Source organism: Periplaneta americana, chromosome 4 (genome assembly GCF_040183065.1).
Source record: "Periplaneta americana isolate PAMFEO1 chromosome 4, P.americana_PAMFEO1_priV1, whole genome shotgun sequence".
Lineage (NCBI taxonomy): Eukaryota > Metazoa > Arthropoda > Insecta > Blattodea > Blattidae > Periplaneta > Periplaneta americana.
The window spans coordinates 135,672,459-135,700,174 of record NC_091120.1 but is presented as its reverse complement, the minus strand read 5'-3'; the positions used below and the strand labels follow the sequence as shown (position 1 = coordinate 135,700,174).

General features: G+C 34.6%; 1 protein-coding gene across 2 annotated transcripts in view; it reads right to left on the bottom strand.

The window, feature by feature from the left end:
• Window positions 1–1,337: 1,337 nt before the first annotated feature.
• Window positions 1,338–27,716, bottom strand: part of gcl (germ cell-less) — a 65,479-nt gene continuing 39,100 nt past the window's right edge. For both annotated transcript variants that reach the window (XM_069824001.1, XM_069824000.1), the window contains 5 exons: window positions 27,541–27,713; window positions 21,573–21,774; window positions 13,953–14,171; window positions 10,008–10,098; window positions 1,338–3,235 (listed from right to left, as the gene is read on the bottom strand). In XM_069824001.1, the coding sequence (XP_069680102.1) occupies window positions 3,059–3,235; window positions 10,008–10,098; window positions 13,953–14,171; window positions 21,573–21,774; window positions 27,541–27,713 (862 nt within the window). In that variant the 3' untranslated portion in view covers window positions 1,338–3,058. The remainder of the gene's footprint in view (window positions 3,236–10,007; window positions 10,099–13,952; window positions 14,172–21,572; window positions 21,775–27,540; window positions 27,714–27,716) is intronic.

Here is a 27,716-nt window from a genome sequence, read left to right as displayed (position 1 = left end):
TGAAATTGTGCCAACAACGGGTTGATGACATCAGTGTAGAAAAATGGGAAAAAGTATGCGAACATGTTGAAAAAATCGAAGATGAATATATTGAACAGGAAGGAATTATGGAAAATGTAATTGAAAGCTTCATAATTACGGGCGGAGACAGCAGTAGTGAAAGCGACGACGATGAAGATGATGATCATAACGAAAATCACGACGACAATGGTGGTGATATATCTGGTATCGAAAGTTTGTCTGATGAATAGATACATTGATTGCGTCTGTTTCTCTTCATTGCTATATAATTGAACCATGGATATCATTTTATGTTTATAATCAGTTTGTATTTATTATGATAACACGTGTGACGTGATAAGTGACACTGGACAACTGTGAGTGGAATGCGCCATTCATCGCACATCCTGGAACCAACTGCGCATGATGATGTCACTACACGCTGCAGATCCCAGCCGAGGCGGTAAGTCACGTGTTTCTATAAACTCACTCTGTTGCTCAAGTAACCAAGCACACCGGCACAGAACGACCATCCCAACTGTAATTTATTTTTATATTCATCAAATAGTAAGACAATAACAATGATATGGCTGACTTGATGCTTGCTTCACATCTCTGTACAGAGTAGCAAAGCGAGCATTAATTCGGCCATGATAATGCAAATACATATGTCGACATCTATTGGCTACAGAAGTAACTTCTTATCCAATGAATTGTTAATTTGTATTCTGGACTCTCGTGGTCAACTGCAGTTTAGCAGCAGACGAAAATTATTAAATTTTATCAGTGGTATCTGTAGATTTGGTTTCAGAAACGAACATGTGTTTATCCATTAGATAAAAGGTAGAGAATTGATAGCTATCTGCAGATATACGTAAGTTTTATCCTAGTTCACATACACCCAGATTGCTCGGCCTTATAGGCTTTGACGGTAACAACTTTTGTCAGGTTTACTATGCTGCCATCTAGTTGTTACATAAGGAGTCACATCATAACTCCCATTTGAATTGCATTAGCAACTGTACTGCCTTCTCGTGTTCGTTTATAGTGGACGGGTGGCAATCCTGGCACTTGGTCTCTTCAAAGTGCTACTGATTTTAACATAGGGATGAGCAGTCTGTTACATATGTGATCTGAGGTTTCATGCAGCCAAACCTTAATGGAATTAATGAAACTTCGTTGTATTATTTGTGTTAATGCAATTCATGAAATGCTCTTTAGTCTTTCAAATAAATAATGAAACATAGAATATTCTAGACATATTTGGGGAAACAGCCACTTGACCCGTATAATATAATAAAGCAGATAATCAGGAAGAGTACAATTTTTCATCATCGTTTATTATTAGTATAATTATTCAGTTTTTATTAGATGAATTGCACATATCCATTTGAACATCAAAATTACAAAAAATTCTAAATTATATTCAAGTTCAAAATTTTAAATTTTGTGAAAGTTCTTTGTTTTTGCTACTATTTCAAGATATACATTTGCATTGATAAGTTATATCACTTCAGTTGAATGTCTTGCTACAGATGTAAGTCCACTTCTCCATGTTTACGTGATTTAGACAATAATGCTACCAACTAAAGTAAAAACATAATGTGTTTTATCATCTTCTGATAAATAAACTTCAGTTAATACAAACAAAGAAAGTTGGGTTAAATTAATGAAACTAGAACAATTTATAAAAAAATCTACTTGCTTGAAATCGAATAAGAAAGTGTATTATGATCCATTTGTTCCACTAAGAGCACGCCAAAACATAGTAGAAAAAGTTCTTTGTTCTTTTCCCATTAACTTACTGGAATAATATTATACATAAGGATGACAAAATGCAATATATTAATTATTAATGGAATGAATATACTGTAATATACTCTATGTTAATGAACATAATATATATGAACACTCAAAACTTCATGTAAAATGTTAATCACAAATTAACTAATAAGTCAGAGATTTTAAATGTGACTCAAGTTCAGTTAGTCTTCATTTTACATAATAAATATCATTTTTATATATGACAATGATTACCAAAACAGGAAGCGCTATATAAGTTAATATGCATTAAATTAAGACAATAATAATAATAATCATAAAAATTCTGACTAAGTATAAAGTACTATATGAGTGTGTTAAAGTGATGTATATGGTACATTCTTATAATAGGATGTAGGTGCTTCAAAAATTCTGAAGAGTCATTATTTTTTCTTCTTTTAAATTTGGTAACTACGCACATCACTAATTCTTTGAATTATAAAAATGGAAATATATCCATCTCAAGTTGTACATTCTGAGAAATCAGTCAATTAATATCTCGTAATACGAGGGTTTGGCCATCATAGCAACTATTTTTTTTCAAAGGTAGTATCATGGAAGCCGTGCAGTCATAGTGTGTATCCACAACACAAGATGGTTCTGTACTTGACTGTAATAGAACAGAGAGTAATGTTAAATCAGTTGTCAGTGTAGCACCGTGTAGGATGGATGTAACCCGTGTTGAACAACACTTATATATCAAAATAGTCGTTCTTCGTGGAAGGAATGCCAGAGAATGCCACAAGGAGTTGGTAGAAGCTGTTGGGAATAATCTCCTTTCATACCGGACAGTCACGAAGTGATTAGCTACTTTGAGGGCCTTTAGAATGGGTATGTGTCTTGTAATGATTCTGGCACAGGAACCCTGTAATGTTATGGCAATGACAGTAATAAACATGAGGAGCAAAATGTTGGAGTGTTGTTAAATGTCCTTACATTTCGTCCATTCCTTTTCCTTTCATCTGTATATTTCACATTTTCCAACCACGCTCGAATTCTCACAAAAAAAAAAAAAAAAATAGTTGCCATGACATGCCCCAACCTTCATAAAAAAGAAAAGTTTCAAGGAAATGCATCCAGATAAATAATAAATATAAATTTACTATGATTATTTACTTAAACATAAATATTATTAACATATCAACGAAGTTTCTCAAAATAAAGTCTTCTTTTCTCTCAGGACAAAAATTTATGAGATATGCTTTTATGGATGCAAGTCCTTGATTCTGATACATGACTAGCCTTCTTCATTGACATTCTGTGGTTGTAGTGGTGGTGATGGTGATGGTGAAGCTGGAGTGGCGTCATTAGAATTTGTTTCTTCTTGGGATGGTACAAGAGAAGTATTTAGAAACAAGTTTACAGACAGAAGTAATGGATATGTGAGATCCTTATCCAGCACCAGGAGTGTCACCTGAAATGCAAGCATTTAAATCTTACTGTTCAGTTTGAAAAAAGAAATAAGATTCCAACTGAAGTCTGCGTATTGTGCTTGAAAGACAATGAAGCAGCAGATTTAAATGACAAGAAGACTACCAGTATTGTAACTAGGCCAGGCATGCCAGCATTGAATGGGAAAATGAAGTACCGATACAACAACAATTTGTTAATAACATCATAAATAAAGACAGATGAGTTACGCAGGATAAAAAGTATGAAAAAGTGCATGACATTAAAGGAAAATTCAGTAAATTCAATAGAAAAAAATATATACAGTAAAGTTTTCTTACTAATTCATACATCATCGCAAATTCAGAGATCTCAAATGGCTACTTGTCACATTTGATTTTCAGCTACCTCTGGTAATAACAATCTTCGAAATGCAAAAGTTTCTTATACTGGTAACGAAAAGTTGGGATTGTGCTGATAATTGAGGCGTGTAGTTGCAAAATCAGATACATCACTTTTTTTTTCGAAAATGAGGTAATGTTATATTTCACATCTTCATATGATTCTACAACTGCTGTATCACTGTTATGCTCCAAAGCCAGATACATCACATGGATTTGTATGATTAAAGAATAGTATTGGTTTCAATTCCTTGGTTCCTTGCAAACGTTTCTCCTTCATACTGAAAAATTATGTTTTAGTGATGTATCTGATTTTGCAACTAAACGCCTCAATTAGTTTCTAGAGATTGATAATAAAATAAATGCATAAAAATAAAGTGCTAACATACAATATATTTCAAAATTTTAAAATACTGCTGGTAACAGGATAGTCTTATTTTCCTGTATGAGTTAGCAATTTTCATACATCTGGGCATTTAGAAAAGATTGCAACTTCACATACCTTTCAAATAAACACGTAAACCCATGTTGCACATAAATGATTCACACATTTCATTTCCTTTAAAGAATTTAGTGAATAAAGAAAGCAGCAATATATTGACGTCCAGAATATAAACGGAATGAGTTATTGAAAAAGGATAAGTTAAGACATGTAATGGACCCAACATTCTGGTGACAAGGGAAATCAACATGTTTATGAAAATAAAGTTAACTCTCATAAGGACTGTAAAAAAATAAGTTCGCCAGGGGCCATTAACAGAAAGAAAACACAATATCATTGGAAAAATTTACAGTAATGGAACAAACAAAGCATCGTTGAGCTATTTTTCAACATATTCGCCACTGGAAATGAGACATTTGTCATATTATAGGATCTAAAGAGGTACAGACGGCTGTCAAACACTAGTTCTGATCCCAGGCAGCTGACTTCTATGACACAAGGATACAAAAATTGATCTCATGGTATGACAAATCTCTCAATCCTAGTTGGGGATATGTGGACAAATAGCATAATAATTGCTGAATCTGTTTCAATAAATCTTTTCATGCAATTGTGCTTTTTTTCTATAAACGACCCCAGGGAAAATCACTTTCTGGACGGCCTCGTAATTGCGGTCGAGTGGCCAAAATTTGTATAGCACTTTTTTAGACATTATTAACATGGTGAAAGAAAAAAAAAATAACTCTTTTATCTGCGCCCATCAGAATGTTTGCTTGTCAGAATAGACTGGTTGATCCGGTTTTGATTTAAAATAAGTTGAATTTAAAGTAATTTGAAGTAGTTTTCCTAGTGAAAATTACAATGTTGTTTCGGAAACATTTAATTTCATGCCATTCTCATCACACCATCTTAGAATACAGTTTTATGTCTCATTGAAAAGATTGACAGGCAGCAATATTTTTAATTCTGTAAAAAAGTTTTCAGTCAACAGGTCAAGGTTGATGTCAGAACACTGACTGAGAATAAGTAGTCATGTCACTCTTTCATCAGTAATTATTAGCACATTCTTTTGGTTTATTTAAAGGCGAGTGACTGTTAAAAGTTGTACTACATATAAAATCTCATAATGAAGGAAAAAGTGTCTATAAGTCACTACCATAGTTAAAAATAATATTCGTATTAATAATTATTGTTGTCAACATTGGACGTGAAATTACAAATGAAAAGTGCGTAAAAGATGAGAAAACACGAACTCACAATGGCTATTTCCATCAGCAGTTTCCCACCGAATCTGGTAGTATAGAGCATTAATTTAAATTTGTTCGTATCTGAGTGTTTGCATGCGAATATAATACACGGTTATAATATGCTGTTTTCAAGATGACATTTTGTCATTATATTGGCGTAAATAGGGTATCTGAAGCATTCGAGATGCAGTACCAGCTTGAAGATGGTGAGTTTACCAAATTCTATTCTATAATTGAGTAAATACGGTACACCAAAGACATGCTCAGTAGAATGAAGTGCAACATCTATAAAGAATTTTAAACAACAACAAAGGAAAGAACATAACTGAAGTGACAAAAGGAGCTTTTGGGATAAATATCTTACCTTCCGACCATATATTAAACCGATTCTCAGTTATGAGTAATGAGTAACACCTGGATGTTGGGCAAAAATGCCTTTTTTACTGAGTGGAAGTTAATCATTATTTTCATAGATATAAATGTTATTTGGGATAAATCAAAGTAATGGGCCAATTTTTTATTTTGCCTATTTTGCCTTTTTAAAGTGTTTCTTACTAATTTAATAATAAATGTATTTTTTTTTGTCATTTTAAAGCAATATTTCTTGTTTATTTAAAAGTTTCTAATTAATTGTAAGGTAATGTGTACGAAATTTAAATATATGAAACAATGACTCACTTTACTAACAATAGTAGCCTAAATAAAAGTAATTTATTTCGGTGCTTAATTTGCTATAGTCACGATGCTATTATTCCCGGCGTGACTCCTCCTCTTTGCTTACGTCTTAGAAAGTGAAGGCTCTATAAAGTCTAGGTAGATAGTATCGTTCGCCATTTTTGTTCTTTCGTTGTCGAGTTACCACATGAGGAATCTATTTGCCATACCGTTAAACATTATCATGTCGTAGCTTCTATGATAATAAATCAAACACACTGTAATTCAGCAAATAACTGAGTGGCAAATAACGTTCTCGTGTGCTTTCTGCGAATGCCAATGAAAGAGCCAAAATGGCGGGCGATTATATTAAGTATTTATCCAGCTAAGGAAATGCTTAACGTCTTCATCAGCAAATCACAAGACGCACACATTTAAATGTAGCCAATCTACAACATGATTGGCTGCCGGAAATTACAGCGACAGGACTATAGTAATCGTGCTTTAATACTATAGGTGTAATGTGAATAATGATCGACAATCCACAGTTACAAACATAATGTCATGTGTTCACAATACCAACAATCAGCTTTATAATTTTAAATATCAAGCCCATTCTCATAGAAGTCGTCACGTAGAATTTTCAATTGTTTGCTTTCATATTTTCAAATCTTACTGTTACAATTTTGTGCTACAGGGGTTTATTATTGAAGGAGAAAGAAATCTGAGTGAGGAACAGTGAGTTATTGTAGGGTGACAGAAGATATAAATAAGATCGGTTAGCTAGAATGCCTAAATTCAGTAAACCATTGAAAAGTAAGCTTCATGCTTACATTAGTGAATTTGGTGCCCATGTGCTTTCAACTGATGGAACAGTTTTCTTATGTAAGGTTTGTGAAAAGACAAGTTAATCACGAAAAAAAGTATTTTATACATCAATATGTATCAACTACGAAGTAAAAATGTGAGTTATGTTGACATAATTTTAATTTATTGCTAAAATAGGTTATGCCTTTTTCAAATTTATAACATCTTTCAAAATTTATTGTGCTTTTTTTTACGTTTTTATTGCCTTTTTTTGCCTGCCTATTTTAACTGTTATAAATGTGTCAACATCCGGGCTCTAGTAATGAGTGATGACACATACTTATTTACTTACAAATAGCTTTTAAGGAACACGCAGGTTCACTGCCGCCCTCACATAAGCCCGTCATCGGTTCCTATCCTGTGTAAGATTAATCCAGTCTCTATCACTCTATCATCATATCCCCCTCCCTCAAATCCATTTTAATATTATCCTCCCATCTATGTTTCGGCCTCCCCAAAGGTCTTTTTCCCCTCCAGTCTCCCAACTAACACACTACATGCATTTCTGGATTCGCCCATCTCAAACATCTGGATTTAACATTCCTAATTATGTCAGGTGAAGAATACAAAGCGTGCAGTTCTGTGTTGTGTAACTTTCTCCATTCTCTGTAACTTCATCCCTCTTAGCCCCAAATATTTTCCAAAGCACCTTATCCTCAAACACCCTCAACCTATGTTCCTCTCTAAAAGTAAGAGTCCAAGTTTCACAACCATAAAGAACAACCGGTAATATAACTGTTTCATAAATTCTAACTTACAGATTTTTTGACAGCAGACTGGATGATAAAAGCTTCTCAACCGAATAATAACAGGCATTTCCCATATTTATTCTGTGTTTAATTTCCTCCCGAGTATCATTTATATTTGTTACTGTTGCTCCCAGGTATTTGAATTTTCCCACCTCTTCAAAGGATAAATTTCCAATTTTTATATCTCCATTTCGTACAATATTCTCGTCACGAGCCATAATCATATACTTTGTCTTTTCGGAATTTACTTCCAAACCTATCTCTTTACTTGCTTCAAGTAAAATTCCCGTGTTTTCCCTAATCGTTTAAGTGGATTTTCTCCTAACATATTCATGTCATCCGCATAGACAAGAAGCTGATGTAACCCATTCAATTCCAAACCCTGTCTGTTATCCTGGACTTTCCTAATGGCATACTCTAGAGCAAAGTTAAAAAGTGAAGGTGATAGTGCATCCCCTTGCTTTAGCCCACATTGAATTGGAAACGCATCTGACAGAAACTGACCTATATGGACTCTGCTGTACCTTTCACTGAGACACATTTTAATTAATTCGGACTAGTTTCTTGGGAATACCAAATTCAATAAGAATGTTATATCAAACTTCTCTCTTAACCAAGTCATATGCCTTTTTGAAATCTATGAATAACTGATGTACTGTAACCTTATACTCCCATTTTTTCTCCAATAACTGTCGAATACAAAAAATGTCGATCTATTGCGTCTAAAACCACACTGATGATCCCCAATAATCTCATCTACATATGGAGTTAATCTTCTCAAAAGATACTGGACAAAATTTTGTACGACATCAACAAAAATGATATTCCTCGGAAGTTACTACAGTTAATCTTGTCCCCCTTCTTAAACATAGGTACAATTATGGACTCCTTCCATTGTTCTGGTACAATTTCCTTTTCCCAAATAGATAGTACAAACTTATAAATTTCGCTGGATAATGCACTTCCACCGTCTTGTATTAATTCTGCTGGAATTTGATCAGATTTTCAGATTTTCTATCGCAATTTCGACTTCTGAACGTGTGGGTTCGGGTATAAATGGCTCAGCAGTTTGTATTTGAATTTCGTCCTGATCATTTCTATTTGGCCTATATTTAGTAGTTGCCCGAAATAGTTTTTCCATCTGTTCAGGATTGAATGAGATTCTGCAAGCAAGTCACCATTCTCATCCTTGATCACGTTTACTCTTGCCTGATATCTGTTCTTAAATTCCTTTATACCCTTATATATGGGTAAATCTCCAATGTTTTTATTCTTACTATTTGTTTCTACCTCATTCAGTTTTTCCTTTTCTCGTGAAAAACAACAACTGAATAGACTACAGTGGACTGTAGTGGACTTTATGTTGTCAGCAAACAGCTGGATACATTAAGAAGATTGATTGATTCAGTTTTTCCTTCAAGTAATCTCTCTTTTTGTTCCTAAGTGTACGACTTTCTTCCGGTTTTTCATTGAAATAATTATCTCTATTCGCCTCAACTGGATCCTGTAAGAATTTCAATTTTGCCTGTTTCCTTCTTTCTACTACCGTGCAACAATCTTCTTAGTTTCATAATAATCTATGCTCTGCTCAGCTGCAATTTTGATACCATCTCTGATATTTTCCCACATGCTATTAACATCTAACTCATTTTCAACTTCGTCGGAGCTTTATAAAGTAGCAAATCTATTTGAAATTTCGACCTGATAATGTTGCTTAGTTTCCTCGTCCTTTAATTTCAGGATATTGACTTGTTGCTCTACTCGCTTGGCTACTGATAGTCTTTCTCTTAATTCTCCTATTACCAAATAATGGTCAGAATTGCAGTCTGTCCCCTTGAAAGTTCGAATGCTGCTATACTAGCAAGTCTCAGTTTATGTATCAAGATGTAATCTATTTGGTTGTCTGTCAATCCATCTGGAGAAGTCCAAGTATATATGTATAGGGAAATGTTGTACTTTTGACGATTAAATTTTTTGATGTCGCAAAGTTGACTATCCTAACTCCATTGTCATTACTAGTTATGTGTAGGCCCTCTTTTCCAATAATCGGTTTAAAAATATCCTCCTGTCCCACTTTAGCATTGAAATCCGGCAATAAAATTTTCATGTGATATCTAGATAACTGATCAAAAGTGTGTTCCAATTCCTCATAGAAGCTATACTTTATATGGTCGTCTTTCTTTCTGTAGGGGTGTGAGCATTTATAACTATGATATCGCACCATCTACCCTTAAGTACTAAATACAATAACCTGTCACTGATAAATTCGACCTTTTTTACTGCTGATTTTATTCTTTTATGAACAAAGAATCCTGTTCCTAATTGGTGATTATTGTTTCCTTCCCCATAATACAACAAGTAATCACTTATTTGTGATATGCCATTCCCATCTGACAATATTTAGTTTATAATTTAAATATTTATCTTCTCACTTTACCTCCTCATTCTTGAATAAGGTGAGACATTTCATTCCTGTAGTCTGTGTATGTTTCACTTGTCGTTGCTCATTCAAGGATGTTAATGTGACCCTGAAATGTAAGAACAAGGTCATGCTAATGGTGTATTTTATCAATACATATATACATACATAAATACATAATTAAAGTAAAACTTCTTTTATATGTTTTGCACTTATTAGTTTTTTTCTGAGGTTCCAGCAAAAATTTCTATACTTTTAAATTATTGTAGCTCGAAATTAGGTTTGCAGTGAAAATGTAGGAACGTGAAAATACAATATGTGTTCATTGTTCAAATGTGATCCGCTTTGAAATTCATGGCAATTCGAAGCTGTCCATGCTTGTTCCGACACATGCTAACTTCAGTGAACTAGTTATATATGAGTGGGAGAATCCATTCAGAGAGAGGAAATATGTGAGTAAACTCCCATCTCACAGCAGAGGGACGAATCTGAGATCCGACACCAAAGCTGTGACAACACTGAATACAAACAACTACCCCAATAGCTCTCCAAACTGAAAATATTTTAATATAACAGAAGAAATTATGAAACAGTTGTTACAATCCAAGGCCAGAGTTTATTTCTTAGGAGGAAACAAAAGCAAGAAGTCCAATACAACTATTGGTACAAATGACAGTGGCACAAACTACAGCCTACAATGAAGAAAAAATAGAGGAAGAAGAGAACAGCTTGGAAAAGAAGAAAATGAGAGGAAAGGTGAAAAAAATGTTAATATATTGTACAATAACTTATTCTACCAGTCACATGTTACAGTCAAATTTCGAGAATTTATAAGTTATGTAAGATATTTTTTATGAGGGAATTATTATATTTACCTATAGTATGAATTACAACGAAGTAAAAACTAACTTACCTACAAATACATAATATGTCTTTGTGCGAGATCGTGCGTATTTGCTTGGTTTCCGCATAAAACGAATCCGCGTTAAGTCTAAAATTCCACATTCAGTATTCCCAACCTAACACACATAACAATTTCCCTCTTCTTACCGCTTAAGTGATATATTGATTTTACTGCTTTAGGCTTTTAACATATTATTTTTAGAGACGTTCAATATAGTATAATTATAAATTGGAAACTTACCACTGCAATTTCACCTAAATTGCACTGTTAATTATTGTTTTTAAATATCTGCAAAAATTAAGTAAACTCTACAACTCCACTAAAGTTACTGCATTCGTGATGCAAGTAACATTAAGGAAGCTATGAAAAAATCAACAAGATTCCAGATGCCGATGTTATTACTGCAATATGTTATATAAATAATATTGTTAAAATATTAAAATGAAAAATAAATCATTACATAACCTTACCGTTTGTTTTAAGTTCGCATTTATAGACTGGGGAAAAAAAAAGACAGACTTATATCACAGCCTGCTGAGTATAGTAAACAAAGAAAACATTTTAAAGCAACAATGTTGAAGATAGATATTTTTGTTTTGCAAATTTGCCGTCATTGAACAGAAACCAAGATGGAGATTTCATTGCAACTAATTAGAAATTCCTCTTTCAGGTATGTAATAAACGATCTTCGCACAAAATAATGTACGATACACGAGCGGTATGTTTTCTTTCAATTCTCGGAAATTAAAAAAGCTCAACTATGTTTCGCTTTTTCAAACTTTTCCTCGAACATGAACACTTCAACATACCACTCTTGTAACGCATATTACTATTGTAACTGTGTATTCAGTATTCCTTCGCGTTCTGTTTGATGATTCCTTGTTATTCTCAGAGTACAAGTATTGGAGGGCCAGATAAGGTCAAGTTGCATATTGAAACCTGTCCATCTCCATACATGTTCACCAGAATTTACTAACATACTTCCATAATGGTTTGCCGTGAAAATACAATACGTGTTCATTGTTCAGATGTGATCCACTTTGAAATTCGTGGAAATTCGAAGCTGCCCTTGCTTATCCCTGCACAAGCTAACTTCAGTGAACTAGTGATATGTGAGTGGGAGAATCCATTCAGAGAGAGGAAATATCTCACAGCAGAGGGACGAATCTGAGATCTGACACCAAAGCTGTGACAACATTGAATACAAACAACTACCCTAATAGCCCTGCAAACTGAAAATATTTTGATATAACAGAAGAAATTATGAAACAGTTGTTACAATCCAAGGCCATAGTTTGCTTTTTAGAAGGAAACAAAAGCAAGAAGTCCACTACAACTAATGGTAGAAATGACAGTGGCACAAACTACAGCCTACAATGAAGAAAAATAGAGGAAGAAGAGAACAGCGAGGAAAAGATGAAAATGAAAGGAAAGGTGAAAACATGTTAATATATTGCACAACTGTGGAGCAGAAATTTCCGAAAATGAGTTATATAATGGCTATGGTATGTTTTCTAGCTTTAGAATCGACATATGAAATCGAATTTAGCAAAACTTTATTCATGCGTATGTAGAGACTGTCAAACATTGCAGGTTTTTTCAAAACTCAATAGATGCTGTCACTTAGTTAAAGCAAAACTCGATAGATGTTCGAGCCCTTATTTGAAATTGTATATGCAAGGTCCAATAAAATAGTTATCAGTATAGTATTTCAGACAATTTACTTTACTTAGGGGTTGTCAGCAGAAGTGGAATGCTATTATTTTGTCGTCTAGCAGTAAATCGCTGAGAAGGAAGCTACTTACTCATCCTCCATCCCTAAACTAAAGCTTCACTGTTTAGGATTTCTCGCGTAACTGTAAATTACTGATGCGAAAACTATTTATCTATTTGTTCCACCCAACCTGACAATAAAGGGGCAAATATGAAATGAAATACTTTTCAAACCGGCATTCATTCACCAGTGACTTCAGACGAGTTTTAAGTAAGTGCATTTTCCAACACTGTGATATTCCATCTGTTTTCTGATTCTTGTGCTGCCAGTCAGAACAAGAATAGCATTATGACAGCAATTCTAATCGTTTTTTGGAGGAAAACAGTATTTTTACTATCATTCTTCATGTCTTTCCAATACGAGGTCATAGCTATATGGCTCCAAATCGTGTTTTCGGAAGAACAGAAAAAGAGTAGAGGAGAGTGTAAGACATACTGACCCCTGATAGCTACCACAAGATACTATAAAATCAGGTACAGTCAAGAATCTCAACAAGGACTGGAAAATCATGGACTTAAAATCGAGTGCTCAAAAGGAGTTAAAATCGACACTGCCCTGTAAGATGGCTCCGCAGCGATCACTAACAGTAAAAGTTCGGGCAAACATCATAATGTTTCTGTTAGAGTGCAGAACACATATACAGCGTGTCCAGTGGCAGTGTGTGTGTGTTCAAACCAAGAATTAAAAATAGTAGTAGTATGTTAAACTCCCCTGTTTTTTCAGAAGTAAACATGGTGTCAAAAGAAAAAAATAATGATGTTAAGGAACTCGTGCAGTATTCTGAAGTAACAGGTGAGGCAAAGTACTTCTACACAACCGTTCTAGCAGATGTGTCCCATTAGATTTTTGTGATAAAATTGTATTTGTGTTTACACTAATAATGCTGTTCAATTTTTATTGGTGTTGCAATGAGACTCATATGAAGATAGACTGCATCTATCGATTTTTGAAAAAAATTCTTATTTTTGTGCCTAAAATTGACAAGTAATTAAAAAAAGTTCTTATAGTTTTCAAAACTACTTTCATTGCCTCAGAACAAAGAATGCTTCCTGTGAAAATGGTTGTTGTAAAATAAATATTTGTGTGTTTAAATTAAAAACTGTAATTTCTGTAAAATTTTGATTTTTGTATCTATCAACTTTTGCAAAAACACTCCTCAATTACTTATTCTACCAGTCACATGTTACAGTCAAATTTCGAGAATTTATAAGATATTTTTTATGAGGGAATTTTATTATTATATTTACCTACAGTATGAATTACAACGAAGGGAAAACTAACTTACCTACAAATAATATGTCTCCGAGACTGCATACTCAACATGACCTCATGTTCTGTGCGATGATTCCTCTTTACTCTCAGAGTACGAGTATTGCAGGACCAGATAAGGTCAAGCCCCATGTTGAAACCCGTCCATCTCCATACATGTTCACCAGAATTTACTAATGTCCTTCCACAACGGAAACAAGCACTACAGAAGTCGTCATGTGCTACTGACTTTGGCCTGAAAAATATTTTAGTTATTAGTAGGGCTCGTATTTCATCACACTTCCATACACTTTTCTAATTAATTAAACATTAGAAATATACCTCAAAACTGGTCAAATGTCAAGTTCTTCTATGATATTTTAAATTTGTCTCACTTTGAAAAGCAAACTATTTTTACGGATTTCATTTCACAAGCTGTTAAAATGATTTTTCGCTTCCAAACTATGAATCATCTTAGTTTAGTTTTGATGTCACTTAACATAGTAAAATATACAAGTATAATATCTCTACATTTTTCGTTCACAAATTTTTTATTATCAGTTTTATCTTAACATACTTGCAGATACTCACTTCAGAAGCTAATACTACTTTTTTCAATATTTTTAAATTTGCTATCCCTCACCACTACATAATATACAATCTTTTAATTTTATGTATACATTATATATATAAAGCGCTTTTTTTCAGCCAGAACGGTCCGGAACGCTTCCGGTAAACTTTTTGCCATTACAAATTCCAGCGAGATACATTTTATAAGCAAAATTGAAAATTAAAATTGCCGCCACTGCCGAGTCCAAGAGTTTATATTTTTTCATTATTATCGTTGGTGCAAAAGTAACTCGTGCAATCTAGTGCTGCCATCCTCCGTTATTGATCCTGAAACTATAGCTCGAAATCGCAAAATTTCCATTATGCTTAAAATCGATGAGCTCCGTTTGGAACTTACTGTAATATAAGGTATGTAGGCCTAATATTTTTATACCTACGTTTTTGTTGTATAATGTGATCGAGTGATAGAGTTCCGGTAAATTTTTTTCCAGAAAAAAAGCACTGTGTGTATGTGTGTGTATGTATGTATATATATATATATATATATATATATATATATATATATATATTTCGAGTTCTAATTGTTCATATTACAGTTGTAGCAATATAGTAAACAGATTTCTTGTAGGTTATCTCCAGTGTTTTGTATTATCATCTGATCATCAGTGAAGATTACGATAACTGAACATTTTATTGAGAGCCTTATTTCTTACGAGATGATTCTTACTCTCTGTTCAGACCTTCACTGACTCTCAACAAATTATACCATGTGCTGATGTCAACCACTCTGCTGGCACAATCCTACCAGTTTTCAGCATTTCCACATCTAAATGATGGTTCATTAAGGCAGCACATCTGTGAAAAACCTAAAATCTACAATTTCCAACCAATCTTTATCAAATTTTGACCACATATTGAGCTATTACTCAACATACAACATACAAATTTTTACAACCAAATTTATTTAATTAATTTTAACAATATTATTATCGAACGTTCAAAACACTCCACATGATAAATGGTTATGAATTTTTAGCTCAATTTTTTTTTTCTAACTCCCGGATATTATTACGTAAAAAAATGTTGTTGGGATTTTGAAGTATTTCAATTATAAAAGTAAAAAAAAATTATGTATGTGTTTACGTATAGATTTTTTCTAATTTCTTATAAAATTGAAGGAAAAATATTTAATTTTGGGAAAACCATTACACACACAAGACCGAGCAGACATGAAATTGTAGATACACTATTTATGAACACCCAGTGAAATTTGTACTGAGATTGAATGATAATTGTGACGTGTGGAGTACTTAGAAGACAAAGAAATGCTGAAAAAGATATGTAGGAGAAAACAGAGTTTTAAAGTTTAACTACATTGTAAACTATTTTACCAACCTCTCTATTTGCAGATGATATAGTTTTGTGGACTTCCAGATCTTACAGACATAGAGACAAAATTCAAAATTCTGCTCTTAAAGCTCTAAATCAACTACATGTATAGAATACATCAAATTTGATGACACTCAATTTAAGCAAAAGTAACTACCAAATATTTTCACTCGGTAAAAAATAAAGAGAATTCAATATACAATACAATGGCCAACACCTTCCTAGGACTTATGAATCCAAATATCTTGGAGCTATTTTCGATAGTAAGTTAACATGGAGCAACCATTTGAAATATATTTCTGAAAAAGCTCGTAAAAGATTCTCCCTTCTAAAAAGACTAGCAGGAAAGAAATGGGGATGCTCTAGGAATACTTTGAACACTACATACAAATTGTTTATACAGCCAGTGCTGACATACTGCGGAGAAATTTTAATTACTTCACCTTCCATAAACGACATAGAATATGTTCAAAACCAAGCTCTCAGACTCATTACTGGTGGAATCAAAACAACTCCAATAGATTCTATGAGATTCCTCACTAATATTAACAGTATCAAAATGACAATAGAAGAAAAAGCACTGATTCAATATGAAAAATATGAAAAACGTATTAGATTACCAGGAAACAATTGGCATTCATACAGTCCTCCCTGTAGATTGAAAACTCAAAAAAGTTTCATATCCATTGTTCAAGAATTAAAACAGAAAATCAATATCCCGAATTTAAAATAAAACTTACAAATTAAACCAAACCCTTTAACTCTATTAAATATAGAATATAATCTAAATTTAACAGAAGAAATACTGAAATCAGAAGTAAACACTGAAATACTGAAACAATTGTCTGTAGAGACAATTAATATTAGGTACTCTCCACAAAACTGGCTTCATTTATACACCGACAGATCCTTGATCTCCAGAGAACAAGGTGCCGGTGCAGGTGTTACGTGCTGTCTCTTCTCACTTTATAGATCTCTTGGATATGGAACAACAAGTTTTGATGGTGAAATCATTGCAATAAGTGAATGTCTCAGGAATCTTCTATGCCACATCAATAAATTTAGGAATGCAGCTATATTGTCAGACTTCAAAGCAGCTATTCTATCAATCGTCTCTAAACACACACCTTCATCTCAAACAGCAGAAATAACTAAAATGCTCTCTCAATTAATATCACTCAATAAAAGAATTGTATTCCAATGGATACCATCCCATTGTGGAATCCTGGGAAACGAGAATGCGGATGCATTAGCAAAGGAGGGCAGCACTGCTACTTACAGACCTGTTACTAAATCTACGTATTACTCTGTGAAGAGATTTATTAAATCTACATACTTAGACTTCAACAAACAAAATTTGATAACACAATCCCAAGGGAAAAAATGGAACTCTCTGCATCAAAATCCACAGTTAATTCCCGATTTACCACGAAAATCGTCTGTAGCTGCATTTAGATTGGCAACAGGCCATGATTGTTTGGCTAAACACCTGCATAGAATTGGAATATATCAGTCTCCTAACTGCCCATTGTGCAACTCAAACCAAGAAATGGATTCGGAACACCTCAAAATCTGTGCTTCATTGGCTGGTCATGATAATATTTTTGGAAAATATTGGAGTGCAAGAGGTCAAATGACTTTATTGTCAAACGCCTGGCATTAGAAAACAACAACAACATTTTATCAACCTCTGATAGACTTAAAACTCCCCAGCTCCATACATTGGGCCTTCTGTATTTTTCTTCCTGAATTCTTTCACTGTTTATTTTTTTAATTTAAGCATCTTCCTGGCTGTTCTATAACTGTTTTTTCCCGACAATGCACTGTGGTACAATCGACATCTGTCTCTTACTACACAAATTTTCTGCCCTGAGTCACTCAGTTTTAACCCTGATACATTTTCTTTCAGTTTTTCACTAGTTTCACATCCCATATTGTATACAGAGATGGCTGATGTGACTGCATTCCAGTTTCTTTTTTGATACAAACACTTCCTTTCGACATCTGCGCCAGATTATATTGTGGAGGCACTCATTTGAATTTTAGGTTTTATCCAAAGTGCATCTCTCCAATAATTCATTGCATGGAAGCCTCTGATAAACTGGCATGATCTTACACACCACTTCTGGAGTGAGTATGGTTGTATGGTGCTGCTATTGTGCTTCGGTATGTCACGTCCAGCAGCAATAGCCCTTTTAAAAAAGCACAATGAATTTTCACCACCTCTTTTATCAGAGGACATACAGTGGTGCAGTGTAACATATGTAGCAGATTTCATCTGGTGTACATTAGGTAAGTTTTGTTTTATCGCCTTGCCATAATAGAGAGTTTAACTGTAGTCTCCTCCTTCAAACTCCCTACTTTTTTGGCACCTATAACACCCTTCACCCTCCACACAGATACATTTTTCAGCCCAGTTTTCAACTGTTTAGCCACATGATTCAAACATTCATCTTTCTCTATAATGACGTCTGGACCATAAACAGAAAGTTTCAGTAAGTGACTGTAAGCTTTGGCATCCCCATCTGACAGCATTGTTACATACGTGAATTTATATTTATCCACCGATCTCTTCCAAATAGCTTCTGCTGCTGCAACTTCTATTGCATTGGAGGAGCCTGTGAAATTACATTCACATTCACCACTTTTTTCGTGTTCAGCATACCACTCCTCGTATTCCTGAGATTTTTCCCCTGAAGTAGGTTTTTTTGCTGGCACACATACCACAATATTTAGAGAGGATATGGTAATCTACAACAAGACCTGTAAGGACATCCATTATTATTTCCATTCCATAAAGAGAAGTATGGCCTCTCTTCTGCCAAGTTCCATCATACGAGACAGATATGTCAATTACATTGTTTATGTTTATTATGGGGTTTGTGTCGACATGGGCCTGACGTATAATTGAATGGGAAGTTTTCAGAATTTCCTGCTTTAGGGTGTGATTGTGCTTCCCCAGTTTCTGTGGATGAGCACTGTATGTGGAACAACTTATCACAGGTAAATCCATTCGCATACAAAATTGTTCTATGGCAGCATAGCCTTTACCGATACCTAGGAAAGAATTTACAATTCTTCGATTCATCTCGATTGGTGCTCGAGATGAATTTTCATTTTCAAGTCTAGGACTTGTGTAAAAGTTATTGGTAACAGTTTCTACACTTTGTAGTCATGTGATTAGAAAACCCTTTCGTTTCTATTATGTCTATGTACAATGTGTCTAGTCCACAAATAACACATACACAATCCTTGAAAATTTTATCCCACACACTATGGTGAACCAGGCTATATTCCGAATATTTATAAATTTTTTCTGGCTCTGATATATTATGTTCTGTTATAGACCTACCACTAAAAAGGGAGTTTTTTATGGCTTGTGGATGGTTCAGGTTCACTACTTTGAGCTGAAGGCATTTCACAAATACTAGGCATAATTTCTTGTATCAGCTCTGCTTTTTTGTTTTTTACATGTTGCAATTTTTTTAATTTTTTCAGATAACTTACTGCGTCTTTTTTTTAACACTATTACTAAATACACAATATTGTGACAGTCGGGAGTCGATCGCGTCCCACAGAGGTCGGGGGTGCACGAGGAAAACGAGCAACGCAGCCACCTTCTTCGCTGCAGCCGCTCGGGTCTGGAGGGGAGAGACGTAAGAGGGGGGGGCACGAGGTGGAGGCGCGTCGGATGCGACAACGGGTGAGGAGGGAGTAAAGCAGCTGGTGACTGAAGGGAGAAATCCAGAGAAGTCTGGATAGGCATTATCTTCTAGGTATCTGTCGACTGATCGCGAACTCTCCAGAATCTATGGTTTAGTTATAAATACAACACGCGAGTGAACTTAAGGACAGCAAGCCAGCCAGTCTTGTGTAGCAGTGAAGCCAGCTTCGAGACCAGAGTTCAACTTGAGTGTGTCCGCAGCTGTGTGAGCATCCGAAGCCCTGAGTTCGAGTGCAGTGGACCGCAGTTGGGGGATCTGAGTTCGAAGTTCAGTGGACTGTCTCTGAAGGTCTGGGGTTCGAGATACTGTGAACTCGAGTGACTGAGCTAGAAGAACTAGCCAAGACAAACGAACTGTGAACTGAGAACTGACAGTTCTGAATTGTAAATAGTGCTCTGTGAACATTAGTTACGATTAACAGTTCATTGTTGTTCTCAATAATCCAAGTAAATCGTCATTGTCGTCTGTGGAGTGCAATAACGAATACTGTGTTGCTGTGTGGATTGCAAATCCCATTGTTGACGGGAGTGTTACATTCAACTATAGAAAGTAATTATTGTTGTTTTGAAATAAAAGCTACATTCTTGTTTTGTAATAAAAGTTACAATATGATATAATTTGGTCTCTGTACACAATAACTATAGCTACTGATGAACTACATACGTTTGAAATAAATCTTGCAAATGCCTAATAAATACACTAATTATCTAAAAACTGAATATCTATTTCACTAAACTTCACAGTAACAAAGAACGAACATAATAAACTGGTACTTGGATGTAAACAGTGTATTCCGAATCTCACCGGACTGGTGGACATCAATGACATCATGCTGCAGCGAAATAGGAACAAAACTGCTGGAAGGTTCAATGGCTATCATGGCGGCTGTACAAGTTGTTGTCTGTGCTATGCTAGCAAGATTTTGCTAAATTTCCATACTGTCATTTCGTTCAAAGAAAAGAAAGCATAAACAATTTATTTCTTGAACCGGTAGTAATAAATGGTCTGTTGACATGTTTGCTCATAAGTCATTAACATATTTTTTTATGTTGTGTTCATTACAAACAACACAGCTGAAGCAAAGCAGAACACACCGCTATGACACAACAGTCCACAATGTCATTTGTCTGCTAATTCCCGCCCTATACAAGAACCAATCTGAATCACTGATGGAGGCTGATGGATACTGCCACCACCTTTGCAAGCTGATGGAACAGCTGCGACACCGGTGGAGCATCAGTGATGTCATCATTGAAATTCGGAACACCAGTGCTGAGATTCGGAATTCGCTTAAACTAAAGCATGTTTACAACATTATTACCGCCAACTGGCTTTATTTTTATGTTGCATGGCAACCTACGAGCTTAATATGTTTATCAAAATAGCCAGCTTCAATATCACCACAACCCATGTGCCCGGCAAATTCAAAGTTGTTGAAAATATATCGAAGTTATTTGGGAAAAACAAGAACAGGGAACTGTCACGTGGCAATGCCCCCTTGCACATGGGCATTTAAATTGTCACGTTATGGTAAATATGGTCGGAACTTGAAAAACAAAAGCACTAGTTTAAACGTTAAGGTACAAACATCATGAAAACCTCAAAAACAAACAATCAAATTTTTTAACATTTCCCCAGAAATTTCACCGATGTGTTGACTTAAATGGTTATATCTCAAGGCTTTGAATGGACCAATAAGAGTTCTTCCTTCTCTGGTCTTCATCTATGGAAATAAAATTATACTTACCCTCTGTCCAGATCTTTATCAACCCTCAACATGTGGTACCATTGATCTGATACTGCTGGTGTCAACAACTCTGCTGGCACAATCCTATCAGTCTTCACCATTTCCACATCTAAATGATGGTTTATTAAATGGTTATATCTCAAAGCCTTGAAAGCATTCAATATGGGATTTCCATCTTTTGTAAAGATAAATGGTTCTTCATCTGTAGAAATAAAATGATATTTACCCTCTGTCCAGACCTTGATCAACCCTCAACATGTGGTACCATTGATCTGATACTGCTGGTGTCAACCACTCTGCTGGCACAATCCTATCGGTCTTCAGCATTTCCACATCTAAATGATGGTTTATTAAATGATTATATCTCAAGGCTTTGAATGGACCAATAAAAGTTCTTCCTTCTCTCGTCAGAAGAAATGGTTCTTCATCTGTAAAAAGAAAATGATAAAATTAAATTAAACGTAATATTTTCACGAATCATATTTTTCAATAGAAATCAGCTCGTCACTGCAATGAAGCCAAAGTCACTGGTTCAATCATATCCAATGTAAGAACGATTTTATGCTAACTATTTATCATGGGAGTCCCACTCTGTCTTCGTCTGGTATCAGACCGAAAAAATCTCAAAAGGAACTGATATAATACATAACATTCTTTAACAGTGTATCTTCTCTGACAGAGGTTCTGGCTGATATGTACCTCTTTTATTAGGCAGTAATCTCACTTGACGATATGTATCAGAGAAAGAACAATATTTGTATGCCTCTGTAGTCTGACTAGGGTAATATGTAGGTGATCGGCTATGTATGCAATGGAGGGGGAAAGGAACTGGCCATCCTACTTCATTATCTCCTGGCCTAATTGCCTCATAAGTGGTGCCTTCTTGGTATCACTTGTGAGGTTCAGACTGTCTTCGGACAGTTGACTAAACAAACAAAATATAGTCACAATGTGATGCAATTTTTACAGCGTTATAAGGGATCATTTAGGACCACTTTAAGGTGTGAATCATAACTTTTATTTAGGTGCATAGTCTTTTTCTTACTCATTAACATAACATGTGAAAAAATATTTTTAAATTTGCATACTGTGCACACATCACACGCTCATTATGTTACAAAGCTGAAATAGTGTGTAGTGAATGAATGAATGAATGAATTGAATGAATGAAGAGCCAATTTGTCCCTGAAGGGCTAAAGCCTCCTTTTGCGAGGGATAGCTCGGTAAGGCTCACGTGAGGAGCTAGTCCAAGTAAGTAGTTAGCTTTGTTGGGATTCGCTCAATTCTGGATAGTCACTGGATCACTTCCACACTTCACCTATTTATCCCTTTCTCACTTCTTTGCGATCAGGCACTGTGTGATGGTGTTCATCACTCTCCACTGTGTGCACTTCCTCTCTTCTTCCCAGTCGGACACTAGATGATCGTGTTTAGCACTTCCTGTCTCCTCCTTTGGATGTCTCTCAAGCTGCTGCAGTCTCATGCAATCCTAGTCCAGTGTGTTCCTGCTTCCTTCTTGCAAGCGTCATCCCATCTTGTTCCTGGTCTGTCTCGTTGTCTCTTGCCAGTGCAGTGTTTGGTACTTTGTCTTTAAGGGATAATTCTAGCACTTTCCTCTCCATCTCTCTTTGACAAACTTTAATGTGTTCCTTTTGTGTTTCCATCAAGTTCCAGGTTTGGCATCCGTACAGTAGTGATGGGAAGATGCAGAAGTCTAGTGTTTTGATCTTGATCCGGCTTAGTTTTTTGCCTAACAGAATGAATTTTAAGACTCAGAAAGCCTTTCATGCTATCACTACTCTGCGTTTTAGTTCTTTGTCCATGTTCTGTATTCCTACCAGTTGTCCTAGGTATATGTATTCTGGTACATATTGTAGTGCTTTGGAGTCAATTATGATTGGTATGTCTTGGCTATTTGTCATTACCCTGCTTACATGTGTCTTATTCATGTTCATTGATAGGTCGGTTTTTTTGCTGCCGTTGTTTAGTTCTTGGATCATATCTTGTAGCTTGTTTGCATTACTGGCGAACAGCACCACATCATCAGCAAACTATAAGTTTGTGAACCTGTATCCATTAATTGTGATTCCATATTTCTTTCAGTTCAGTTCTCGGAATATCTCTTCCAGCAAGCTTGTAAATAACTTCCGGGAGATTAGGTCTCCCCTCTCGATTTAAATTTTTGTCCCTCCCATTCTGTGACTATTTTGGCGTGCGAATTGCTGTAGAGTTTAGGGAGGTGCCAGGTCCATTGTGCACTTTTGTGTTTCTTAAAGAATATGTTCACCATACATTAAAAGAATAATATTATTATATTTATGTAAGAATTTCAAGTATTTTTACAGAAATTACGAATTTTTAATTAGTGATTTTTTATGATCAAATGAATTCTTTTAACATAACCAATCACAGAAACACTGTTATAATAGTTTATTTTAAAGCTTACCTTATTAAGAACGAGTAAAAAAAAATCAAGTTCCTAATACAATTTTATTTTTGAGATATGTACAGCTGTCAAAAGAAAAAGTGGCCGCTCTCCTGAAACAAAGTTCCCTTCGGGTATCTTCACTACAATTCGGAGACAGGCGATGTTACATGTTGTTGGACCACGTTGCCTGATATCTACAGTTATAATTGAAGTATTCTGTGTGTTATTCGATAGCGTAATGGTAGTGTTCAGGCCTCTTATTCATGAGGTCCTGCGTTCGACTACAACCTCGTGCTTTTTATGTTCTTTTTTGTTCTGTTTTTGAGAGAGGCAAACTATACATAATGGCTCCTTTCTCTTTTACGATTATTTTAGTAATTAACATCAGGTTCATTAATATATTATGCCATGACTTCATCATTATGATATTGTGGCTGCAAGTGGAAAGAAAAAAGATTTTATTCTCAATAAAATATCTTTCGTAGCATAAACAAAACAAATTTACTGGCGTCGGCCTTAAAACATTCAAACAATTAAGCGTTCAAAAAACAAAACAAAAAGCCACAATTCAATATTTAGTCTACCTTCCTCTTATCTCGATCATCTTGCAGTCGAGCAGGCATGGAATTGACTAGTCTTTGCAAATGGCGACTGTTCTTAGAAACGATATTCCAGGCACTCTGAACATACATACATAAGTGTTCTGTCCATGGGCAGGTCTTTCATTGCAAACCCAGCAATCTCCAATCTTTCCTATTTTCTGCCTTCCTCTTAGTCTCCACATATGATCCACATATCCTAATGTCGTCTATTATTCTTTTCAACCAGAGACCCAACCAATTCCTTTTTCTCTTTCTAATCAGTTTCAGCATCATTCTTTCTTCACTCACTTTTTGAAACACAATTTTATTTCTTATTCTGTCTGTCCACTTCACACGCACCGTTCTTCTCCACATCCATATTTCAAATGCTTCAATTCGTTTCTCTTCATTTCGTCGTAATGTCCATGTTCCTTCCCCATACATTGCCACACTCCACACAAAGCACTTCACTAGTCTCTTCCTTAGTTTTTTTTCCAGAGGTCCGCAGAAGATCCTTCTTCTTCTATTAAAAGCTTCCTTTGTTCATGTTTGCAGTTTTTCTTGTGAAGGATAGGCCTAAATGCGGTAACATCCCGTTGCTTTCCGCACACCACTGTCTCTTTCGCATCTTATTAAATTCCAGGGGGCCCAAGCGTGGAGATGAGGGCCCTCCGGACTTCACCGAAAGTCACGGCAAGGGTTAAATATTAATTCTATCAGGATGTTTGACCCGATCAGAGACCGGGAAATCTCAATTAGCCTTTGCCCCCCGAATCCTGGACTAGCTTCTACGAATCATCAGAAAATCTTAAGAGTGTGATTGGGCCAATTTTTCCGAAAATGTTTCCACACTTTTGCCCTCGTAGCTCAGCGGACGAACGTCGGAATTTAGATATCAACGTCTCAGGTTCAATTTCTCGTTACTCCTTTTCATTTTATTCTGGTTCAAGATAGTATAATGTAATAATACGAAAAGAAAAACTAATACCAGTATTATGCAACTGGATTTTTCCAAACCTAATATTAAATTTATGTTATTTATATCGCTAAAGAACGATTACAATATAAATAACTTGAATATTATTTATACAGTATCACTAAAGAACGATAACAGAATATAAATGATAAATATCGGTTTGTTTAATTAATATAAGATATTATATAATACGTATTTAATTATCTAAATAAAATAACCTATTTTACAAAGAAAGATGGTTATACATAAAATACAGATTATTTATATTGCGAAAGAACAATAACAATATAAATAACTTGAATATTGTTTTATAATGCTAATGAAGGAAAACAGAATATAAATGATAACTTGAATATTATTTATATCGCTAAAGAACGATAACAATATAAAGAACGTGAATATTATTCATATCGGAATTTCACAGATTTATTACAGATGTATTTAAGAAATTGTAGAAGAATAGTAATTAGTAACAGTGTCCTATTTATTCTTCTTGGAGCCAAATTTGTAACTTTTAAAAGTGTGGTTACTATGTTGAAGTGTATGTGTTGCAACGGATGCTTGATTTGTTATGTATGTGAGTCAGTTATGGGATGCTTGATGTCGTCGCAATGTCGTAATTATAGTTTGATTGTGTTTGTGTGACTGTTGTGTATTAATTTATGATGTATGGTACGGAAAGCTGCATATTTGTGTTATAGAAGTGTTACGTATGTGTGTTGTTAATGTTTTTGTATGTTTAAAATTGATAACTGATATTTGTTTTGCAATCGCAATGCCTAATTTACGGATTGTTTATGTTTTGTTTACATCGCGTAAGCTAATTTAATTTTCTTTTCCATTTCTCTTTATGCTTATGTTTTTTGTGTATAAAACTATAGCCCTAACATACATATGTAAAATAGGGCTAACCCCCATTGGAGATACAATAATAATAATTATTATTCATATCGTTATAAAACGATAACAGAATACAAATGATGACTTGAATTTTATTCATATCTCTAAAGAATGATAACAAAATATAAATAACGTGATATCCATAAAGGACGATAACTGGATATAAATGATAATTAGAATATCATTTACATCGCTAAAGAACGATTAAAAAATAAAATGAAAACTTAAAGAAGGCCCGAACCCACAACCTTTGAATCATTAAACAAGCACTCTACCGCTGGTCTATGAGGTGCAGATATGGAACACTTTCATAGTTCCGGAATTGCTTGTACAAGCACATGCATCGTGTAACATCGCCTCGACCCGAAGTGGACTTTGAAAATATTCGCTGTTCACGAGTGCGGCCACTTTTTTTTTGATAACTGTACACTCATACTCGTATGTAAATTTAAAAATATTCTTTCACACTATATATAATAGTAAGCAAAGAAAAAACTAAGCATCTAAAAGTTATGTTCCACTAATTAAAATATTCCTGAATGTTCCATTATAAGGCTGTAAAATTACATAAGATGTTTGTGCGTATACAGTTCAAATATTAATGAATTAATAATGATTTTTCCTTGCGTTTACCTACAAGTTACATTAAGAGATTCGATAAATCTAAATACAGCCTGGCTACTGAGTTACTGATATTATATACTTGGTTTTGGAATGAACTATCAATAATCACAATAAATGAAAGTGGCCTAATATTCCCATGATGGACAGACAGACTGATAACAGTATAAAATAAAGCAAGACATCACTGCAAAAATAGTTACAGAGTAGAGATTGTTGAAAATGAATATTTCCGACAAAATTTCGAGATAAACATCACAAGATTTGTTTTTCTGTACTGTACTTCTAATATCTTAAGATAAAATAAAAGAGTACAACTTTCGGTAAATTTTAGTGCACATTTTGTATCAATCGTGAGTGCACGTAATAAAAATTGTAAGATTGTTTCCAATTGAAATCATTTAACCTTTACTCCCTATACTCTACAGAAATTAGGGTCTGTCTTCCATGTGGCGTGATTCTAGTGTGATGCTGATTATTCACTTCTTTCTAGTTCTAATACGAGTGTTATTATTATTTATGTAATCACTTACTTACTTTCCCTATTTTCGAAGAAATGATGTGCTTCTAGAAGATTATCTCTTGATGATCACTTCTTTCTAATTCTAATATGAGTATTATTATTATTATTATTATTATTATTATTATTATTATTATTATTATTATTATTATTTATGTAAGCACTTACCTTCCCTATTTTGAAAGTAATGATGTGCTTCTAGAAGACTATCTCTTGAAGAACTGTCCCATTCGGGATGCAGTTGTAGGAACACCCAAAACCGTAGGAGCACATAAAGGGAAAATTCTGTTTGCATCACATATAGATCACAATTTGTTACCAGCTTCTGCATCAGGTCCACACTA